The 23791-nt window shown below is 53.2% G+C and overlaps 1 protein-coding gene across 4 annotated transcripts in view; it reads right to left on the bottom strand.

The window, feature by feature from the left end:
* Positions 1–327: 327 nt before the first annotated feature.
* tp63 (tumor protein p63) overlaps positions 328–23791 on the bottom strand; it is a 374605-nt gene continuing 351141 nt past the window's right edge. For 3 of the 4 annotated variants that reach the window (XM_085989633.1, XM_085989632.1, XM_085989635.1), the window contains 4 exons: positions 10716–10864; positions 9007–9148; positions 5958–6051; positions 328–4378 (listed from right to left, as the gene is read on the bottom strand). In XM_085989633.1, coding sequence (XP_085845759.1) covers positions 4082–4378; positions 5958–6051; positions 9007–9148; positions 10716–10864 — 682 coding nt within the window. In that variant the 3' untranslated portion in view covers positions 328–4081. Of the gene's footprint in view, positions 4379–5957; positions 6052–8999; positions 9149–10715; positions 10865–23791 lie in introns of all 4 variants that reach the window. The other variant, XM_085989636.1, reaches the window with a different exon arrangement.

Genomic DNA, 23791 nt, shown 5'->3' with positions numbered 1-23791 from the left:
GTGGCACCTCTGACAAAGCAGCACTCTCTCAGTGCTGCCAGTCTAGTATACATTGTAATTGCGTGGAATGGCACGAGAGGTTTTCTCCAAGCTGTGTGGGAGGCCCTGCCATGTTCTGTACCCAGTGTTGGAATCAAGCAGCCCTGGGCCAGGTAACGCACAGCTTTAACAGGCGAACCACGCTCTGCTTTACCTAAAACAATCAGGGAGCGCATCTTGCAATGTCTCCAACATCTGTGGGTCGAGGATGGGAGGCTTCGGGGTGGAGGATGCAAGATTTAATGAGTTGAAAATTCAAATGACACTCACGGGAACCAGAAATCTTGAGAAATTTTTAATTGGATGCTTAATACTGCAGGGAAAAGAGTGAGCTGTGGTGGATCTTTATACAGAAGGAACTCTAAAGTGCATCAAATCCAACACATGGCGACAGATCGACACCGACTTGAAATGCAAGTACTGATTCCAAATACAGCTACAGACCTGCCCGCCAGCGTCCTGTTGATCTGCTACCCCCTCCCCGCCGTCACTCAACACTGCTTATCCAGTGAAACACTCCAAACGCAATCAGTGTCCATCTTACACCAGCCCTGGAGGTTATCTTTCTGTGAGCGTGCTCTGCTGTTCCGGACACTGGGCAATGAATACTTGCATTTCTTCCAGCCTTACCCAATCTCCAGGGATTGTGTCCATCGAGTGACTCGCCAGTGTTGGTGCACACAGTCTGACTAAGTTACAGGAATGATTTATACCACCTTAAACATTATATAGATTTATTTTTTAAAAAGACTGACAAAATGCTCCAATGACGTATATACAGCATTGTGAAATGAAGACTGACCAGTTATTTTATTACTCTGCCATCCCACTTTAGACAAACTCCCGTTTAAAATCTTAACATCCCAGTTTAATATCTGCAACAATGTTGAACTCACCATCACAGCCACAGAAATATGTGTTTTACAGGAGACGGTTTTAGTTCTTTCTCTCTCTGTTTGCACAGGATGCATTTCAAAACTATTCTTGGGCAAACCGACAGGTCCCTCTAGTCCCCCCGAGGGCTGGGTCTCTGTGATCAGCTTGGGAGGGGTGCGGAGACGTCCCCAGTGGGGCAGTGGCGAGGGAGCCCGAGGAACCCATCGGCCCGTCCTGTGCCAAATGTTATTTTCTTTCTTCCCACCCTCCCTTCCACCAATTTTCTCTCTTCCTCTCCGGAAGCTCTAACTTTTTCTAGGGTTCATACAATTCCACCAGCACAGCCTGCCCTGTGCAGCCACCCATCGCCCCATCTACAAGTGAGAGCCCAGGGAACGAGCATCGGCGGGGGAGCAGAGCAAATCACAACTGGGCCAGGGGTCACCGGATGTCAGTCAGCGGGTCAGGGGTCGCCGGATAGCGGTCAGGGGTCGCCGGATGTCAGTCAGCGGGTCAGGTGTCGCCGGATATCGGTCAGGGGTCGCCGGATAGCGGTCAGGGGTCGCCAGATATCGGTCAGCGGGTCAGGGGTCACCGGATATCAGTCAGGGGTCACCGGATATCGGTCAGGGGGTCAGGGGTCGCCGGATATCGGTCAGCGGGTCAGGGGTCACCGGATATCAGTCAGGGGTCGCCGGATATCGGTCCGGGGTCGCCGGATATCGGTCCGGGGTCACCAGATATCGGTCAGGGGTTGCCAGATATCGGTCAGGGGTCAGGGGTCACCAGATATCAGTCAGGGGTTGCCGGATATCAGTCAGGGGTTGCTGGATATTGATATGGGGTCGCCGGATATCGATCAGGGGTCACTGGTTATTGATCAGGAGTCAGGGGTCGCCGGATATTGATCTCCCGAGTGGGAACTGCTCAACATGGATTATCCTCAAATTTTATAATATATAAAATTTGGAAGAGTTCTGAAATGCAATAAGGCAGCAGAAGGTGGCAAAAAAAAAGTAAAACTGTCTCTCTGCATGTCTGCCCCTAATTCACAGTTTGTGAGGAATTTCAATAACGTGAACCCCCTCAGCCATTAGCACCAAGCTGCTTGGAGTTCACCTGCAGGACAGCCTCAGTCGCTGTAGCAAAATACCAAAAGATGAATATAAAACAAACATTGAAATTTCGGACTCTTACACGTGAAACGGATGTAGGTACAGTAACACACAGGCTACCCCAGAACCAGGTTCAAGTAGAGATACAGAATGCTGCAGGCTGTAAACAGTCCCGATACAAGTGGTGGCTTCTGTCTCCCGCACAACCCCCCCCCCCCCCCGGCCACAGCACCAAGCGAGAGCAGGCTGGGCTCGACACAGTTACTCCTTTCACTCGGAGACAGTGATACGACGAGAGTCACTGATCGCTCTCCCACTGGGGCTCAGGCTGCCAGAGTCCCCAGAAAGCCCAATTATTACACTAACACTACCCAGTACAGAGTTTACTGGGCAACTATTAACCGCTTAACTTAATTAGTTTACCAGCGTAATTTCTAACCGTCCAGCTCGAACCTTGCCCTCCACGGGAGGATTGGACAAGACTATGAACTCTGCACACGCTGCCTCGTGACGGTTTAGAAGCAACAGCCGACCTCAGTGTCTGCTCCGTGAGGCGGTGAGAGTGATGCATGGAACGAATATCCGAAACACCCCATCGCAATCACCAGCCAGTACACAACCCGTCACGCAAAGTTTAGAATTTTCTTACAGGGATCAAGTTGTCGGGAGTGAGAAAGGGAAAAAGTCTGAGCAGAATGCAAATTCTTTTACAATTGTGGCCATGATTGGGGAGGAACCTTTCGAATGGATCCAGGCCAAGGTTTAAGCTAATATCACGGGCAGTTGAAGCTGCTGAACGGCCTGCACTCCCCAGTGAAGGTGATGCATTCACCCAGCGCAATCCGAGCATTCTCTGAGAGTTTGGTCAGTACCACCAGGATCAGTACAGTTTCACACCACGCAGCATCCTACAAATGAAATGCACAAAGATGAGATGGATCTCTATAAAGTTCTGAAAAATTATAAAATAACTTGTCGTCAGTGACTGACAGGAAGCATTTTTTCCCCTTGCCCCTTCTAAAGTCGAAGCTAACCTCACAACACAATCGTCAGTCAGGGCTGCATTCGTGAGCTCGTAAGTGAAAGGGTTAACAGCCCAACTCCATACTCCCCGAGAGCAGCATTCATTCAGCATTGGCGAGTGTTTGCAATGATCCAGGACAGGTTGGCATCGAGAGGTCACATTCCCGACCCAAACTGACCTGTCCAGCTTGCTCACTGAGCTTACACAAGATCAGTCATAATCGAGCGCTTCCTGGAAACACTTGGGAGGATCATCTTTGGAGCAGAGGCGGCACTCAGCAACCTAGGCACATCGGTGACCAAGAACAGGAACATGGCAGGTTTGGTAGCAAATGTTTCAACAGTACTGAATCTAAACTAACCAAGGGTCCAGAGACCCATGGGCTGAACTCGTACGGCAGAGACTGGGTGCTTGTAAATGGTTATCGCCATTAACAATAAAAAACAATGGCATTAATTGCTGCCCTCCCTGTGAGAGGCTGGCTGTGACAGTGATCCCGGCGATTAGCGCCATCTCACTGCTCCCGACACCAGCCCCGGCTGTGAAATACCAATCGTCATTTTTTGAAGTGCGAGGTGACTGCGGGTGGAGTGAGGAAGGAGGGGCAGCAAGGTGGAGGTGCCCATCAATTCATCCACCTCGCTCACTCACTCTCTACTCCCTTGCGCGCTCACACATCCTTCTGCAACTGCAGATCCGATGCAAAAACAATACCATTGATTAGAACGATCCACTCTAAACAGGAAGAGACGTATAAATATGGCAGTTACAAATCCCACATAGCCCCTCGAGCACCCTATAAGCTTTGATACAGCTACCATATATGGGCAGTTTGGGCTGTAAGACAACAAAAAAATGTAAAATAAAGACACAAAACAAAGTTGGGTAAGTGCAACCAATTGGAACATGAGTGAGAATACTCAGCGTATAGAAGCTTTGTTCTGACAGCGTCCCCTCCTATTGTTGTGGTCGGTAGATATTTTTGGAACATTGTCTCTTGCGGTTTGAGGTGGTGACTCCGCCCGCTTCACTCCCCTTCCTCCTTGATCCGCTGCTTGCTGCGGCGTCCGTCCACATCAAACCCAAAGTCGTTCCAGTCGTCGCGGGGGGGGAAGGAGATGGTCTGGCGCAGGGTGAAACGGACGGCGTCAATTACCCGCTCGCCCCGCGTCTCGTTCTGGGAGCCCAGGCTGGCAGTGGAGGCGCTGCTCGTGTTCCGCAGCAGCTGTGGGGTGTTTGTGAAGTCGAGGGTCTGTCTGTGGTCCAGTATTCCTTTCCAGATGGCGTGTCGGTACTGGTCAGGGATCTTGAGGCTGATCAGATCCTGACCACAAGATAGGAAAGGGAGGACTTCAGTTATTGAGAGACAGGAAAGCAGGGATCATCTTACGAGCTCACTATGAAGTACCTGCTGGGAGCACAGGCTGGAAACTCGGGAGCACAATCTCCTACAATCATCCCTTAGAAAACTTTGCAAAACTTCAAACTATAAAGTAGAGAAAAAAAAAAACAACTCTGACCCATTCTTTTATTTTGCATTTGTCCTTGAGTGATGTCAATTATTGCCCAATCCTAGATACCCTGAATACAGCCTCGTGGGTGTGAGACTGCAGTCAGGTGTAGGCCAGACCGGGTGAGGGCGGTAGATTTCCTTCCCTGAAGGACATTAGTGAACCAGATGGGGTTTTACGACAATCCGACAGATTCAGGGTCACTTTTACTGACACCACAAATGACCCTATTTATTAAATTCAATTTCACAATTTTTCCTAGTGAGGTTTGACCTCTCCAGTACTGTAACCCCTGCACTATAACCCCTGCACTACCTACCATATGCCAAGAGTTTGACTCAAGCAGTCAGGGAACCCCACCCCTGAGGGCAGCATTTAATGGAGCACTTCGCTGTCGACCCAATCCCTCAAACAGATACAGTATATGGATATTTTCAGCATTTTCTGTTTATATGCCCTCAAACATAGACATATTAATCACTGGGGTGAGGCCTTCTCAACTGTGGGCCAAAGCAAAGGGAAAGCATCGACCAGTCTGTGCCTCTCCGAAGGGCAATGCCTCTTTTCTAAGAAGTTTCATTCACCAAGAATACCAGGACAGATGTTCCTGCTCCTGTTGGATCAGCCAGGGGGACGAGACCCCCGATTACTGTCCAATCATTTAAACAGAGGGTAGATCGGAGAGGGTCCCTCCTGCCCGATATTCCTGTATTCGCTTTGCCCAGGGATTCAACAGTTGTGGAAGTGGGGAAATCAATTGCCTCAAGTTTTTTAAAAACTATATTAAATAATTTTATTATCTTTCAACCCAAGGTCCGAGGCTTTGAGGACTTTGGACAGATCCACACGTGACATGGTTTGGTATCTTCCTCTACAAGATAAGAACATAAGAAATAGGAGCAGGAGTCGGCCATTCGGCCCCTCGAGCCTGCTCCGCCATTCAATAAGATCATGGCTGATCATCGACCTCAACTCCACTTTCCTGCCCGATCTCCATATCCCTTGATTCCCCTCGAGTCCAAAAATCTGTCGATCTCAGCCTTGAATATACTCAACGACTGAGCCTCCACAGCCCTCTGGGGCAGAGAATTCCAAAGATTCACAACCCTCTGAGGGAAGAAATTTCTCCTCATCTCAGTCCGAAATGGCCGACCCCTTATCCTGAGACTGTGCCCACTAGTTCTAGACACTCCAGCCAGGGGGAAACAACCTCTCAGCATCTACCCTGTCAATCCCCCTCAGAATCTTGTATGTTTCAATGAGATCACCTCTCATTCTTCTAAACTCCAGAGAGTATCGGCCCATTCTATTCAATACCCCATGCGACAGTTTTAATGAAGGCGATATGAGGAAAGCCTGGAGAGACGCGAGCCGGGAGAGGGAGCTACTCACATCCATGGTAAAATGCTCGATCTGGTAGATGTTCATCAATCCCTGGGTGGTGAAATACTCCAAACACGACGCACAGCCGGCTCTCGTCAGAAAGCTGCAAACAGAGAGGGGAGAGAGGGTCAGCACGGCACGGGGCTCAGGGCCACTAGTGGGTACATGCTGGCCGTAACGGAGGGAACTACAGCACAAAGCAATCAACACAACAACTTAAACATCAAGGCAAGAAAACATAAAAGACTTAAACGATAGCAAAATACTGCAGATGTTGGAAATCCGAAATAACAACAGAAAATGCTGGAAAAACTCAGCAGGTCAGGCAACATCCGTGGAGAGAAATTTGAGTTGACGTTTCGGGTTTGACCCTTCTTCAAAACTGGAGAGAAAAGGAACTAGATCGAAGGCAGGGCTGCGATCGGACAAAAGAATAAAAGAACCAAAAGAAGTAAAAGAGATTAGAAGCTAGACGAGATGGTAATATGCTGGGATTAGGTGTAAAGTGTACTGGCAGGGCAAAAGATAGCTGCCAGGTGTGAGAGAGAAACAAAAGGAAAGGGGGGGGGGGGGGGAGGAAAGGAGTGGAAAAATATAAGTAAAAATGAAATAGGGGCCGAGGTTATGATCTGAAATTGTTGAACTCGATATTGAGACCGGAAGGCTGCAGAGTGCCTAATCGGAAGATGAGGTGCTGTTCCTCGAGTTTACGTTGAGCTTCCGTGGAACAGTACAAGAGGCCAAGGACGGTGAGGTCCGAGTGGGAGTGGAGCGGTGAATTAAAATGACAGGCGACCGGAAGCTCGGGGTCACCCTTACGGACTGAACGGAGGTGTTCCGCAAAGCGGTCACCCAATCTGCGTTTGGTCTCCCCAATGTAGAGGAGACCGCATCGTGAGCAGCGAATACAGTATACTAGATTGCGAGAAGTACAAGTAAAAGACTTAAAGCTCTTCTACACATACGCCTAAGGGGACTTGCATTTAAATAGCGCCTTTCATAACCTCAGGACGCCCCAAAGCGCTTTACAGCCAATGAAGTACGTTTGACGGGCAGGCACTGTTGTAATGTAGGAAACGCGGCAGCCAATTTGCGCACAGCCAGGACACTGGGCAGATCTCCCCTGCTCTTCTTCAAATAATGGCCGTGGGACCTTTACATCCACCTGAGAGGGCAGACAGGGACTCGGTTTAATGTCTCGTTCAAAAGAGGGCACCGCTGACAGTGCAGCACTCCCTCAGTACTGCCCCTCCGACAGTGCAGCCCCTCCGACAGTGCGGCGCTCCCTCAGTACTCCCCTCCGACAGTGCGGCACTCCCTCAGTACTGCCTCTCCGATGGTGCAGCTCTCCCTCAGTATTGCGCTGGGAGTGTCAGCCTGGATTATGAGCTCGAGTCTCTGGAATGGGGCTTGAACCCACGACCTTCAGACTCAGAGGCGGGAGGTGCAGCTGGATATTCAACTGTGGGTTCAGTCGCAGTCGATCCTGTCGACACACACACACATTTCCAGCAGGGGTCCCGCTCTGGTGATGGTGAGCAGGACCCCTGGTTAGTTCTGGTGATGGGGCGCAGGGCCCCTGGTTAGTTCTGGCCATGGTGAGCAGGGCCCCTGGTTAGTTCTGGCCATGGTGAGCAGGGCCCCTGGTTAGTTCTGGCCATGGTGAGCAGGACCCCTGGTTAGTTCTGGTCATGGTGAGCAGGACCCCTGGTTAGTTCTGGCCATGGTGAGCAGGACCCCTGGTTAGTTCTGGCCATGGTGAGCAGGACCCCTGGTTAGTTATGGCCATGGTGAGCAGGACCCCTGGTTAGTTCTGGCCATGGTGAGCAGGACCCCTGGTTAGTTATGGTCATGGTGAGCAGGACCCCTGGTTAGTTATGGTCATGGTGAGCAGGACCCCTGGTTAGTTCTGGCCATGGTGAGCAGGACCCCTGGTTAGTTCTGGCCATGGTGAGCAGGACCCCTGGTTAGTTCTGGCCATGGTGAGCAGGACCCCTGGTTAGTTATGGTCATGGTGAGCAGGACCCCTGGTTAGTTCTGGTCATGGTGAGCAGGACACCTGGTTAGTTCTGGCCATGGTGAGCAGGACCCCTGGTTAGTTCTGGCCATGGTGAGCAGGACCCCTGGTTAGTTCTGGTGATGGGGCGCAGGGCCCCTGGTTAGTTCTGGTGATGGGGCGCAGGGCCCCTGGTTAGTTCTGGTTATGGGGCGCAGGGCCCCTGGTTAGTTCTGGCCATGGTGAGCAGGGCCCCTGGTTAGTTCTGGCCATGGTGAGCAGGGCCCCTGGTTAGTTCTGGCCATGGTGAGCAGGACCCCTGGTTAGTTCTGGCCATGGTGAGCAGGACCCCTGGTTAGTTCTGGCCATGGTGAGCAGGACCCCTGGTTAGTTCTGGCCATGGTGAGCAGGACCCCTGGTTAGTTCTGGCCATGGTGAGCAGGGCCCCTGGTTAGTTCTTCCCCTCCAGCCTGTCCAGCAGCACCTGGACCAGTTATAGCCCCCCTCCCACTGCCTCGGCTGAGATCTGGCAACTCCGCACAGCCCAGGGATTCTGCAGCCTCCTGTCTGTGTGGATCAGCTCGGCGCACTTCCCTCAAAACTTTGCAGCAATAAAATAAATAGCACACACAGCTGAAACTTGCAAGATCCCTTTAAGTTCTCGGCGGTTTTTCAGAACCTGTATAACCTGAAGCGACCTTTAAAGTTTCGTACTGGAAGAGTTATCTCAGAGTGGAGCTGGTGTCTTCACACCCGATTCACATACACCAGAATTACAGCCACGAACAGGCTGCAGCACAAATTGAGGATAAAACAGAAGCAAAGGATGAATCGAAAGGGAACAGGATTATTACTTAGATCCAGGAGAGTTACCAGGAACTCATCAAATTAAGAGTAAATCGGTATTCCGATTTCACTGCGGGATTAATCAGAATGGGAAGTGGGTCGGAGGTTTGGAATTTCATAAGCAGGGATCGGTAAGTGAATCGTGCGGGAAGTGGGCTCCACGCTACATAAACTACTTCTAAAAAGTAAGTCAATAATCACAGCACCACCTCTGACCTGGAGATACTGTTGTCTGACGGGTAGGGCGGAGGAGGCGTGCAGTGAGAGGTCGATGCCATAGGTGAAGGCAATCCTTGCGGGGCACTCAACCCGTTCATGTCTCCGTTCATCTGCATTGGGACGTTCATCATCTGAGGGACTGAGGAGACAAAAGAACTCATCAGATTCATCCTTTGCTCCGCCTTCCGAGCAGCGGGAGATAACCCGCCCGCCCGCAGTCACACCGTGCTGTACAACTACCACCGGGGCTGGCAGTCGCAAACTCAGTTAGTTGCCCCTCCCCCAGGAGACAAGTGAACGCGGGCCCATTATTGGAGGGATGCCCAATCACGATATCCGTCTAATACTTGTGAGCCACCCTGGTAACATGTTGCAGAGCTTGTGGTGAGGCTCCACAAGTGGGACTGATCTCGTCTCCTGGAGCTCTTTATATTCCACAAGAGGCAAGTCACCACATTAACCTGAAGAAGGCCGGGGTGACGATGAATCGCGCAGACAGTGTTGACCGGTTTGCTGGGGTCACTGATTTACCCCCCACCCCCCCCCCCCCCCACATCCTCTCATTTCCCAGTTGGTACAAACAGGTGCACGAGCACTAACTGCCTCCCGCCCCATCTCTGCTGAAGGTGAGGATCATTTGCTGCGATGCAGTGTCGCAGGCATCAGTTGCCCTGTGGCCATTACCTGCGAGAGCGCCTCAGGGGTGAGTGTCGGCCAGCTATTCAACCATGTGCAGCATCACCGCCCGCCCGCCTTCACCCAATGGCTACATACGGACAGTTCCAGCAGGGTGGGGGGGTTCGCTGGGATAGCAGCTGGGACCCTGGTCGATTCTCCGCTCTCTAACCCAAGGTCACTGAGGGTAGTTCAACCGCTGCCCCGGTTAACTCAGTACAGACTGGACTACGCACGGTCCTGGGAGCTTCCTTGCCCCGGCCCTCGCCCGGACTCTCGCCCCCGCCCGGACCCTCGCCCCCACCCTCACCAGCACCCCCGCCCGGACCCTCGCCCCCATCCTCACCAGCACCCTCGCCCGGACCCCCACCCTCAAAAGCACCGTCGCCCACGGCCGGGGGGTATCCTCGGCCATGTAATAGATGTATTAGTAAAGTTAAGAAACATCATCTCCGTAAAGAACTTCACAGCAATCATGTTCTCACGAATTGTAAGAACCCATTCGTCCAACAGAGAAGGCCGAATCTTCAAGAATAGAAATACTCTTCCCCCAATCCCCCCCACCCCGTGACATGAATTGGCCTCAGCGGAAGATGAACCAGTTACTGAGATTCCTGGGCCACTGGCCAAGGGCACCAAGGTTGGAGCGTGAGGGAGATGAGCAGCCGACATCAAGGCTGGGCATTAGAAGACTGCAGGTTATGGTGGGGAGTGAGGACCCCGGGAGGGAAGGAGTTCCATTGTCTTAAGACGGAGCTGGCACAGGAGACGGTGCGATGAGTCTTGATTTGAGGGCTGCCAGGATGCAGGGAGGGTGTGCAGGACGGGGGACTTGCAGCTGAGGAGGAATCACTGACCAGAGTCTCGCTAATGGAGAAAGGTTGCGAGAGGGAGAGAGACGAGGGAGGAATCGCCCATCAGACAAGCATGTGCCCAGGAGTGCGAGAGACCTCAGAGAGTCTGTCGGGATAGAGAGCAGTGTTGAAGTATTGGATGAAGTCAGGCTTTGCAAGTGTCTCTCAGACTCTTACCCATACTTCCTGGCATGGTGGCTTGTGTGAGTGCGTTGCGCTGTGGGCTGATGAGCTGGCTGACAGATGGCAGCTTGTTCCCCATGCTGGCCATTTTATTCATCGGAGGGGGAGAGGGTCCAAAGGACTGCTGTGATTGCATCGATGGCCTGAAACAGAGAAAGGGCAAAATAATGACAATACAGACCTCGTTTAAAGATAACTCCCACCCCCCCCCCGCAAGTGATATTACGCTGCACGAGTTCACCAACACACCAGCAAATACATCATTAGAACAATGACAGTACCGAGGGAGACCACCCAGCCCATCGTGTCTGTGCTGCTGTCCCTCCGACAGTGCAGCGCTCCCTCAGTTATCCACTATAATCCCATTTTCCTGCTCTTCCCCCGCCCCCCCCCCGCAGCCTTCGATATTTGTCCTCATGTTTACCCAGTTCCCTCTTAAATACCAAGACTGACATCATTTCAACAGCCCCTTGTGGGGATGGATTCCACCCTTGAACAGCCCTTCACAATGAAAACATTCCTTCCTGCCTCCCCTTTAGGCTTCCAACATTAATCCTGATCTTACAGCCCGTTAATGATTCAGTGCCCAACATGGCTCCTGATTGACACACTGCTGTGTGCACAGGGCAAGGCCCAAGATACCCTTTCCGATGAGAATTAGAATGCAAGCTCTCCACTTGTTTACAGTACTGTTGCTACAATAGTCGAGCTTGTAAGTGTTTAAAGAAACATTTGCATTTATATAGCATCTCATAATGTTTACATACAATTAAATCACCGACATGTCAACAATGTGGCGGCCATGTTGTAAACACACAGCAATGTGAGAACGACCAGATCGTCTGTTTTCGTGATGTATGAGGGATAAATATTGGTCCCAGGACACTGGGGGAGAACGCCCCTGCTCTTTGAAATAGTGGCCGTGGGATCTTTACCTTCCGCCCGAACAGGAACCTCGGTTTAACGTCCCATTCGAAAGACGGCCCCTCCGACATCGCAGCACTCCCTCCCTCAACGCTGCACTCGAGTCCTGGAATGGGGCACGAACCGCAAACCTTCTGACTCAGCCAGAAATTCCACCAGAGTCGCTGCTCCTGATCGGCAGCCAGCAACTCTCACTGTGCGCGGATGTTTGGTGAGGACAGGATAGGGACTCGGCTCTTATACCCCCCAAGACAAAGAGCCCGCAATGCTCACAGCTGGAAGAGGGCCACGTGGGCAATGTGGTGCCTGGGGGATTGCACCCTAGTAATGAGTCAATAGCATCAGATGCAAAGGAGGGGAACTCACGAGACAAGGATGAAAGATGAATGTAAATACACACTTAGTGTTTCTTCATTTTATATTTTACTAAATTTAGTGATAAACAATCTCTCTGGTTTGCCCGAGCTGGCCATTGTGCTGCCAACCTTTGTCCGTCACCATTCTCCACATCGTTCAGTGGCTCCCTTCTCGGGTAAACGCCTGCGCCCCACCCTGTGCTCCCCACAAAAAGATTTGCTTCTGAGGAACGTGGAGCTGAATCCCCACAGCACCGGAACCAAGAAACACTCCACACAGACTCCAGGTGCCAGATTTATTTAAAGGATCAAGTACAGGTTTCTGCATCAACCCAGCATATACACAAGAACTCAAACAATTACCATATACTGCAAAACATATTCAAAAACACAGGACATCTTCACAGAGGAACTTATCTGGCCAGCAGCAACCCAGCGACACACACTTCCAGAGCTTTGATACCTTACCTGTGCCAGCCAGGTAAAGGAAAGAGATTGCACGTGACAAGTGGAGAGGTTCAGATAAACCGTCTCTGGGACAACGTGGCTTTTAGTGCAACTGAGGGCTGCACACAGCACGGTGCACCATCGTACCACTTCCTTTGGTGACAGGAAACTTCATTAAACAAGTAAAAGACACGGACATGGCTGTAAGATTAATGAGGCGTATTCTTGTGTTACGCCACGCTCCATGTAGCCCAAACAGTCACTGGGACAAGTCGCCATGTGCCTTCACGCTACCTGACGGTGCTGCACACGCAGCAGAGAGTGAGGGCTGGAGAGGGGTGTCGGGCCAGGTCTTGCACAAGGGGCGACACACACTACTTGTTCACGGAGCTCTTGAATCGAAACATTGAAGGCGTAAAACCAGACAACACTCGATGCAGCCTTCACGGGCTCGCGACTTACACTGGTGCTGCTCAAACCTTTCTGCCCCCCTGCAAATACCGAGACACTCCCAAGGACCCCGCCCTAACTTCAGAAAAACAGCGTTAGCTATCCGGAGGATAACAGTGGCAGAAAATGTACATCAGTGTACAGCAACTGGAGCGACCTGCTAGCAAATTAACAAGCACAAGAAAACTAAAATCTGGAACATGGAATCCTGGTGGCCATGGTAGAGCCAGCCTCAGGCAGACAGCAGCCTGGACAGCTCGCAGACTCCCCACTCTCTCCTTCAGCTTGGGGAGCCCTTGCTGTGCTCACAGCCTCTTCCAGTCTGCCGGAGGTCCCTTAAACTTCGACACTAATTGAAGGAAGGACCTCCGCAGGATCACAGCCAGCGGGGGAAATCAATACCAACGATTTATATGCAAGATGGGCTCATTTCACCTTAATATGGGGGAAACATGCTACTGAATGGGATATTTTAGAAAAGAAAAGATAGACTTGCATTTCTGCAGCGCCTCTCACGACCACCGGACATCCCAAAGTGCTTTACAGCCAATGAAGCAGAGTTTGAAGTGTAGTCACTGTTGTAATGTAGGAAACACGGCAACCAATTTGCGCACAGCAAGCTCCCACAAACAGCAATGTGAAAATGACCGGATAATCTGTTTTTAGTGATGTTGATTGAGGGATAAATATTGGCCCCAGGACACCGGGGAGAACTCCCCTGCTCTTCTTCGAAGTAGTGGCCGTGGGATCTTTTTCATCCACCCGAGAGCGCAGACAGGGCCTCGGTTTAACGACTCATCCAAAAGACGGCACCTCCAACAATGTTGCACTCCCTCAGCACTGCACTGGAGTGTCAGCCTGGATTTTTGTGCTCAAGTCTCTGGAGTGGGACTTGAACCCACAACCTTCTGACTGAGCCCCGGCTGACACAAGAGGGAAAAATCCAGAGAAATTAAAAGCTAATACAACATGCAACCAAGTGCTTAATGTCGTCACTAAATGTTATGCATGAACTGAGACATTATAATAAGTTATACATTACAAAATAATGTGCAATAAAATCAAAAAATATGTACAATAACATTGGAACCTCTGACACAAAGCCAGCTAATGTCTCATATCACACAACACGATGACACAGAGATAGTCACCCATCACAAACCGTCTCTCAGACAACAGGACGTGATCTGTCATCACTGGTGAAGCAGACTAGCAGTGAACTGGAACCAGTATCTCTCATACTCCTGCTCTGAAACAGCCTACAGTGCAACTCTGCTTCTGGAAGGTGTCGAGCAAGAAGCAGGACTGAGCAAAGTGGTTCAGCTCACTGCTCGTGGTCCCGGATTCCAGGCTCAGGGCGCCATAACACTCTGATCTGTCCGCCACTGGTCCTTCAGTTGGGCTCAGTGCAGAACGATGTTGCTAACAAACCACCAGAGAACACACTGATTTCTTAGACTGTTCTCCTATCGTAAAGCAAATCACGAATCTAACTGCAAATGCTCACCCCAAATCACCCAATTTTACCCCCGTTTCCCCAAGATCAGTGATTCGGATTGCGGTACCCTTCCTCACGTGCCCGCACCAAGTGAACATTCTTCACACTGGGGAGTGAGTGTGTGTCTCAGGATCACACTGTGTATACCCGGGACTGTGCTGGTCAGAGTGTCTCAATATCGTACTGTGTATACCCGGGACTGTGCTGGTCAGTGTGTCTCGGGATCGCACTGTGTATACCCGGGACTGTGCTGGTCAGAGTGTCTCGGGATCGCACTGTGTATACCCAGGACTGTGCTGGTCAGAGTGTCTCGGGATCGCACTGTGTATACCCGGGACTGTGCTGGTCAGTGTGTCTCGGGATCGCACTGTGTATACCCGGGACTGTGCTGATCAGTGTGTCTCAATATCGTACTGTGTATGCCCGGGACTGTGCTGGTCAGAGTGTCTCGGGATCGCACTGTGTATACCCGGGACTGTGCTGGTCAGTGTGTCTCGGGATCGCACTGTGTATACCCGGGACTGTGCTGATCAGTGTGTCTCAATATCGCACTGTGTATACCCGGGACTGTGCTGGTCAGTGTGTCTCGGGATCGCACTGTGTATACCCGGGACTGTGCTGGTCAGAGTGTCTCGGGATCGCACTGTGTATACCCGGGACTGTGCTGGTCAGAGTGTCTCGGGATCGCACTGTGTATACCCGAGACTGTGCTGGTCAGTGTGTCTCAATATCGCACTGTGTATACCCGGGACTGTGCTGGTCAGAGTGTCTCGGGATCGCACTGTGTATACCCGAGACTGTGCTGGTCAGTGTGTCTCAATATCGCACTGTGTATACCCGAGACTGTGCTGGGCAGTGTGTCTCAATATCGCACTGTGTATACCCGGGACTGTGCTGGTCAGTGTGTCTCAATATCGCACTGTGTATACCCGGGACTGTGCTGGTCAGTGTGTCTCGGGATCGCACTGTGTATACCCGAGACTGTGCTGGTCAGAGTGTCTCAATATCGCACTGTGTATACCCGGGACTGTGCTGGTCAGTGTGTCTCGGAATCGCACTGTGTATACCCGGGACTGTGCTGGTCAGTGTGTCTCGGGATCGCACTGTGTATACCCGGGACTGTGCTGGTCAGTGTGTCTCGGGATCGCACTGTGTATACCCGGGACTGTGCTGGTCAGTGTGTCTCGGGATCGCACTGTGTATACCCGGGACTGTGCTGGTCAGTGTGTCTCAGGATCGCACTGTGTATACCAGGACTGTGCTGGTCAGTGTGTCTCGGGATCGTACTGTGTATACCCGGGACTGTGCTGGTCAGTGTGTCTCGGGATCGCACTGTGTATACCCGGGACTGTGCTGGTCAGTGTGTCTCGGGATCGTACTGTGTATACCCGGGACTGTGCTGGTCAGTGTGTCTCGGGATCGCACTGTGTATACCCGAGACTGTGCTGGTCAGTGTGTCTCGGGATCGTACTGTGTATACCCGGGACTGTGCTGGTCAGTGTGTCTCGGGATCGCACTGTGTATACCTGGGACTGTGCTGGTCAGTGTGTCTCGGGATCGCACTGTGTATACCCGGGACTGTGCTGGTCAGAGTGTCTCGGGATCGCACTGTGTATACCCGAGACTGTGCTGGTCAGTGTGTCTCAATATCGCACTGTGTATACCCGGGACTGTGCTGGTCAGAGTGTCTCGGGATCGCACTGTGTATACCCGAGACTGTGCTGGTCAGTGTGTCTCAATATCGCACTGTGTATACCCGAGACTGTGCTGGGCAGTGTGTCTCAATATCGCACTGTGTATACCCGGGACTGTGCTGGTCAGTGTGTCTCAATATCGCACTGTGTATACCCGGGACTGTGCTGGTCAGTGTGTCTCGGGATCGCACTGTGTATACCCGAGACTGTGCTGGTCAGAGTGTCTCAATATCGCACTGTGTATACCCGGGACTGTGCTGGTCAGTGTGTCTCGGGATCGCACTGTGTATACCCGGGACTGTGCTGGTCAGTGTGTCTCGGGATCGCACTGTGTATACCCGGGACTGTGCTGGTCAGTGTGTCTCGGGATCGCACTGTGTATACCCGGGACTGTGCTGGTCAGTGTGTCTCGGGATCGCACTGTGTATATCCGGGACTGTGCTGGTCAGAGTGTCTCGGGATCGCACTGTGTATACCTGGGACTGTGCTGGTCAGTGTGTCTCGGGATCGCACTGTGTATACCCGGGTCTGTGCTGGTCAGAGTGTCTCGGGATCGCACTGTGTATACCCAGGACTGTGCTGGTCAGTGTGTCTCAGGATCGCACTGTGTATACCTGGGACTCTGCTGGTCAGTGTGTCTCAATATCGCACTGTGTATACCCGAGACTGTGCTGGTCAGTGTGTCTCGGGATCGCACTGTGTATACCAGGACTGTGCTGGTCAGTGTGTCTCAGGATCGCACTGTGTATACCCGGGACTCTGCTGGTCAGTGTGTCTCAATATCGCACTGTGTATACCAGGACTGTGCTGGTCAGTGTGTCTCGGGATCGCACTGTGTATACCAGGACTGTGCTGGTCAGTGTGTCTCGGGATCGCACTGTGTATACCCGGGACTGTGCTGGTCAGTGTGTCTCGGGATCGCACTGTGTATACCCGGGACTCTGCTGGTCAGTGTGTCTCGGGATCGCACTGTGTATACCCGAGACTGTGCTGGTCAGTGTGTCTCGGGATCGCACTGTGTATACCCGGGACTGTGCTGGTCAGTGTGTCTCGGGATCGCACTGTGTATACCCGGGACTGTGCTGGTCAGTGTGTCTCAATATCGTACTGTGTATACCCGGGACTGTGCTGGTCAGTGTGTCTCGGGATCGCACTGTGTATACCCGGGACTGTGCTGGTCAGAGTGTCTCGGGATCGCACTGTGTATACCCGGGACTGTGCTGGTCAGTGTGTCTCGGGATCGCACTGTGTTTACCCGAGATTGTGCTGGTCAGTGTGTCTCGGGATCGCACTGTGTATGCCCGGGACTGTGCTGGTCAGTGTGTCTCGGGATCGCACTGTGTATACCCGAGATTGTGCTGGTCAGTGTGTCTCGGGATCGCACTGTGTATACCCGGGACTGTGCTGGTCTGTGTGTCTCGGGATCGCACTGTGTATACCCGGGACTGTGTTGGTCAGTGTGTCTCGGGATCGCACTGTGTATGCCCGGGACTGTGCTGGTCAGTGTGTCTCGGGATCGCACTGTGTATACCCGGGACTGTGCTGGTCAGAGTGTCTCGGGATCGCACTGTGTATACCCGGGACTGTGCTGGTCAGTGTGTCTCGGGATCGCACTGTGTATACCCGGGACTGTGCTGGTCAGAGTGTCTCGGGATCGCACTGTGTATACCCGGGACTGTGCTGGTCAGAGTGTCTCGGGATCGCACTGTGTATACCCGGGACTGTGCTGGTCAGAGTGTCTCGGGATCGCACTGTGTATACCCGGGACTGTGCTGGTCAGAGTGTCTCGGGATCGCACTGTGTATACCCGGGACTGTGCTGGTCAGTGTGTCTCAATATCGTACTGTGTATACCCGGGACTGTGCTGGTCAGTGTGTCTCGGGATCGCACTGTGTATACCCAGGACTGTGCTGGTCAGTGTGTCTCGGGATCGCACTGTGTTTACCCGAGATTGTGCTGGTCAGTGTGTCTCGGGATCGCACTGTGTATACCCGGGACTGTGCTGGTCAGAGTGTCTCGGGATCGCACTGTGTATACCCGGGACTGTGCTGGTCAGTGTGTCTCGGGATCGCACTGTGTATACCCGGGACTGTGCTGGTCAGTGTGTCTCGGGATCGCACTGTGTATACCCGGGACTGTGCTGGTCATTGTGTCTCAATATCGTACTGTGTATACCCGGGACTGTGCTGGTCAGTGTGTCTCGGGATCGCACTGTGTATACCCAGGACTGTGCTGGTCAGTGTGTCTCGGGATCGCACTGTGTATACCCAGGACTGTGCTGGTCAGTGTGTCTCGGGATCGCACTGTGTATACCCGGGACTGTGCTGGTCAGTGTGTCTCGGGATCGCACTGTGTATACCCGGGACTGTGCTGGTCAGTGTGTCTCGGGATCGCACTGTGTATACCCAGGACTGTGCTGGTCAGTGTGTCTCGGGATCGCACTGTGTTTACCCGAGATTGTGCTGGTCAGTGTGTCTCGGGATCGCACTGTGTATACCCGGGACTGTGCTGGTCAGTGTGTCTCGGGATCGCACTGTGTATACCCGAGACTGTGCTGGTCAGTGTGTCTCGGGATCGCACTGTGTATACCCGGGACTGTGCTGGTCAGTGTGTCTCAGGATCGCACTGTGTATACCCGGGACTCTGCTGGTCAGAGTGTCTCGGGATCGCACTGTGTATACCCGGGACTGTGCTGGTCAGTGTGTCTCGGGATCGCACTGTGTATACCCGGGACTCTGCTGGTCAGTGTGTCTCGGGATCGCACTGTGTATACCCGGGACTCTGCTGGTCAGTGTGTCTCGGGATCGCACTGTGTATACCCGGGACTGTGCTGGTCAGTGTGTCTCGGGATCGCACTGTGTATACCCGGGACTGTGCTGGTCAGTGTGTCTCGGGATCGCACTGTGTATACCCGGGACTGTGCTGGTCAGTGTGTCTCAATATCGTACTGTGTGTACCCGGGACTGTGCTGGTCAGTGTGTCTCGGGATCGCACTGTGTATACCCGGGACTGTGCTGGTCAGAGTGTCTCGGGATCGCACTGTGTATACCCGGGACTGTGCTGGTCAGTGTGTCTCGGGATCGCACTGTGTATGCCCGGGACTGTGCTGGTCAGTGTGTCTCGGGATCGCACTGTGTATACCCGGGACTGTGCTGGTCAGAGTGTCTCGGGATCGCACTGTGTATACCCGGGACTGTGCTGGTCAGTGTGTCTCGGGATCGCACTGTGTATACCCGGGACTGTGCTGGTCAGTGTGTCTCGGGATCGTACTGTGTATACCCGGGACTGTGCTGATCAGTGTGTCTCAATATCGCACTGTGTATACCCGGGACTGTGCTGGTCAGTGTGTCTCGGGATCGCACTGTGTATACCCGGGACTGTGCTGGTCAGAGTGTCTCGGGATCGCACTGTGTATACCCGGGACTGTGCTGGTCAGTGTGTCTCGGGATCGCACTGTGTATACCCGGGACTGTGCTGGTCAGTGTGTCTCGGGATCGCACTGTGTATACCCGGGACTGTGCTGGTCAGTGTGTCTCGGGATCGCACTGTGTATACCCGAGACTGTGCTGGTCAGTGTGTCTCGGGATCGCACTGTGTATACCCGGGACTGTGCTGGTCAGTGTGTCTCGGGATCGCACTGTGTATACCCGGGACTGTGCTGGTCAGAGTGTCTCGGGATCGCACTGTGTATACCCAGGACTGTGCTGGTCAGTGTGTCTCGGGATCGCACTGTGTATACCCGGGACTGTGCTGGTCAGTGTGTCTCGGGATCGCACTGTGTATACCCGAGACTGTGCTGGTCAGTGTGTCTCGGGATCGCACTGTGTATACCCGGGACTGTGCTGGTCAGTGTGTCTCGGGATCGCACTGTGTATACCAGGACTGTGCTGGTCAGTGTGTCTCGGGATCGCACTGTGTATACCCGGGACTGTGCTGGTCAGTGTGTCTCGGGATCGCACTGTGTATACCCGGGACTGTGCTGGTCAGTGTGTCTCGGGATCGCACTGTGTATACCCGGGACTGTGCTGGTCAGTGTGTCTCGGGATCGCACTGTGTATACCCGGGACTGTGCTGGTCAGAGTGTCTCGGGATCGCACTGTGTATACCCGGGACTGTGCTGGTCAGTGTGTCTCGGGATCGCACTGTGTATACCCGGGACTGTGCTGGTCAGTGTGTCTCGGGATCGCACTGTGTATACCCGGGACTGTGCTGGTCAGTGTGTCTCGGGATCGCACTGTGTATACCCGGGACTGTGCTGGTCAGTGTGTCTCGGGATCGCACTGTGTATACCCGGGACTGTGCTGGTCAGAGTGTCTCGGGATCGCACTGTGTATACCCGAGACTGTGCTGGTCAGTGTGTCTCGGGATCGCACTGTGTATACCCGGGACTGTGCTGGTCAGTGTTTCTCGGGATCGCACTGTGTATACCCGAGACTGTGCTGGTCAGTGTGTCTCGGGATCGCACTGTGTATACCCGGGACTGTGCTGGTCAGTGTGTCTCAGGATCGCACTGTGTATACCTGGGACTCTGCTGGTCAGTGTGTCTCAATATCGCACTGTGTATACCTGGGACTCTGCTGGTCAGTGTGTCTCAATATCGCACTGTGTATACCAGAGACTGTGCTGGTCAATGTGTCTCGGGATCGCACTGTGTATACCAGGACTGTGCTGGTCAGTGTGTCTCAGGATCGCACTGTGTATACCCGGGACTCTGCTGGTCAGTGTGTCTCAGGATCGCACTGTGTATACCCGGGACTCTGCTGGTCAGTGTGTCTCGGGATCGCACTGTGTATACCCGGGACTCTGCTGGTCAGTGTGTCTCAGGATCGCACTGTGTATACCCGAGACTGTGCTGGTCAGTGTGTCTCGGGATCGCACTGTGTATACCCGGGACTGTGCTGGTCAGTGTGTCTCGGGATCGCACTGTGTATATCCGGGACTCTGCTGGTCAGTGTGTCTCGGGATCGCACTGTGTATACCAGGACTGTGCTGGTCAGTGTGTCTCGGGATCGTACTGTGTATACCCGGGAATGTGCTGGTCAGTGTGTCTCGGGATCGCACTGTGTATACGTGAGACTGTGCTGGTCAGTGTGTCTCGGGATCGCACTGTGTATACCCGGGACTGTGCTGGTCAGTGTGTCTCGGGATCGCACTGTGTATACCCGGGACTGTGCTGGTCAGTGTGTCTCAATATCGTACTGTGTATACCCGGGACTGTGCTGGTCAGTGTGTCTCGGGATCGCACTGTGTATACCCGGGACTGTGCTGGTCAGAGTGTCTCGGGATCGCACTGTGTATACCCGGGACTGTGCTGGTCAGTGTGTCTCGGGATCGCACTGTGTTTACCCGAGATTGTGCTGGTCAGTGTGTCTCGGGATCGCACTGTGTATGCCCGGGACTGTGCTGGTCAGTGTGTCTCGGGATCGCACTGTGTATACCCGAGATTGTGCTGGTCAGTGTGTCTCGGGATCGCACTGTGTATACCTGGGACTCTGCTGGTCAGTGTGTCTCAATATCGCACTGTGTATACCCGAGACTGTGCTGGTCAGTGTGTCTCGGGATCGCACTGTGTATACCAGGACTGTGCTGGTCAGTGTGTCTCAGGATCACACTGTGTATACCCGGGACTCTGCTGGTCAGTGTGTCTCAATATCGCACTGTGTATACCAGGACTGTGCTGGTCAGTGTGTCTCAGGATCGCACTGTGTATACCAGGACTGTGCTGGTCAGTGTGTCTCGGGATCGCACTGTGTATACCCGGGACTCTGCTGGTCAGTGTGTCTCAGGATCGCACTGTGTATACCCGGGACTCTGCTGGTCAGTGTGTCTCGGGATCGCACTGTGTATACCCGGGACTCTGCTGGTCAGTGTGTCTCAGGATCGCACTGTGTATACCCGAGACTGTGCTGGTCAGTGTGTCTCGGGATCGCACTGTGTATACCCGGGACTGTGCTGGTCAGTGTGTCTCGGGATCGCACTGTGTATATCCGGGACTCTGCTGGTCAGTGTGTCTCGGGATCGCACTGTGTATACCAGGACTGTGCTGGTCAGTGTGTCTCGGGATCGCACTGTGTATACCCGGGAATGTGCTGGTCAGTGTGTCTCGGGATCGCACTGTGTATACGTGAGACTGTGCTGGTCAGTGTGTCTCGGGATCGCACTGTGTATACCCGGGACTGTGCTGGTCAGTGTGTCTCGGGATCGCACTGTGTATACCCGGGACTGTGCTGGTCAGTGTGTCTCAATATCGTACTGTGTATACCCGGGACTGTGCTGGTCAGTGTGTCTCGGGATCGCACTGTGTATACCCGGGACTGTGCTGGTCAGAGTGTCTCGGGATCGCACTGTGTATACCCGGGACTGTGCTGGTCAGTGTGTCTCGGGATCGCACTGTGTTTACCCGAGATTGTGCTGGTCAGTGTGTCTCGGGATCGCACTGTGTATGCCCGGGACTGTGCTGGTCAGTGTGTCTCGGGATCGCACTGTGTATACCCGAGATTGTGCTGGTCAGTGTGTCTCGGGATCGCACTGTGTATACCCGGGACTGTGCTGGTCTGTGTGTCTCGGGATCGCACTGTGTATACCCGGGACTGTGTTGGTCAGTGTGTCTCGGGATCGCACTGTGTATGCCCGGGACTGTGCTGGTCAGTGTGTCTCGGGATCGCACTGTGTATACCCGGGACTGTGCTGGTCAGAGTGTCTCGGGATCGCACTGTGTATACCCGGGACTGTGCTGGTCAGTGTGTCTCGGGATCGCACTGTGTATACCCGGGACTGTGCTGGTCAGAGTGTCTCGGGATCGCACTGTGTATACCCGGGACTGTGCTGGTCAGAGTGTCTCGGGATCGCACTGTGTATACCCGGGACTGTGCTGGTCAGAGTGTCTCGGGATCGCACTGTGTATACCCGGGACTGTGCTGGTCAGAGTGTCTCGGGATCGCACTGTGTATACCCGGGACTGTGCTGGTCAGTGTGTCTCAATATCGTACTGTGTATACCCGGGACTGTGCTGGTCAGTGTGTCTCGGGATCGCACTGTGTATACCCAGGACTGTGCTGGTCAGTGTGTCTCGGGATCGCACTGTGTTTACCCGAGATTGTGCTGGTCAGTGTGTCTCGGGATCGCACTGTGTATACCCGGGACTGTGCTGGTCAGAGTGTCTCGGGATCGCACTGTGTATACCCGGGACTGTGCTGGTCAGTGTGTCTCGGGATCGCACTGTGTATACCCGGGACTGTGCTGGTCAGTGTGTCTCGGGATCGCACTGTGTATACCCGGGACTGTGCTGGTCATTGTGTCTCAATATCGTACTGTGTATACCCGGGACTGTGCTGGTCAGTGTGTCTCGGGATCGCACTGTGTATACCCAGGACTGTGCTGGTCAGTGTGTCTCGGGATCGCACTGTGTATACCCGGGACTGTGCTGGTCAGTGTGTCTCGGGATCGCACTGTGTATACCCGGGACTGTGCTGGTCAGTGTGTCTCGGGATCGCACTGTGTATATCCAGGACTGTGCTGGTCAGTGTGTCTCGGGATCGCACTGTGTTTACCCGAGATTGTGCTGGTCAGTGTGTCTCGGGATCGCACTGTGTATACCCGGGACTGTGCTGGTCAGTGTGTCTCGGGATCGCACTGTGTATACCCGAGACTGTGCTGGTCAGTGTGTCTCGGGATCGCACTGTGTATACCCGGGACTGTGCT

Source organism: Somniosus microcephalus, chromosome 6, assembly GCF_052327205.1.
Source record: "Somniosus microcephalus isolate GS21.2 chromosome 6, FLI_Smic_1.0, whole genome shotgun sequence".
Lineage (NCBI taxonomy): Eukaryota > Metazoa > Chordata > Chondrichthyes > Squaliformes > Somniosidae > Somniosus > Somniosus microcephalus.
The sequence above is the reverse complement of the archived record's forward strand: the minus strand, read 5'-3'. Positions and strand labels throughout refer to the sequence as shown.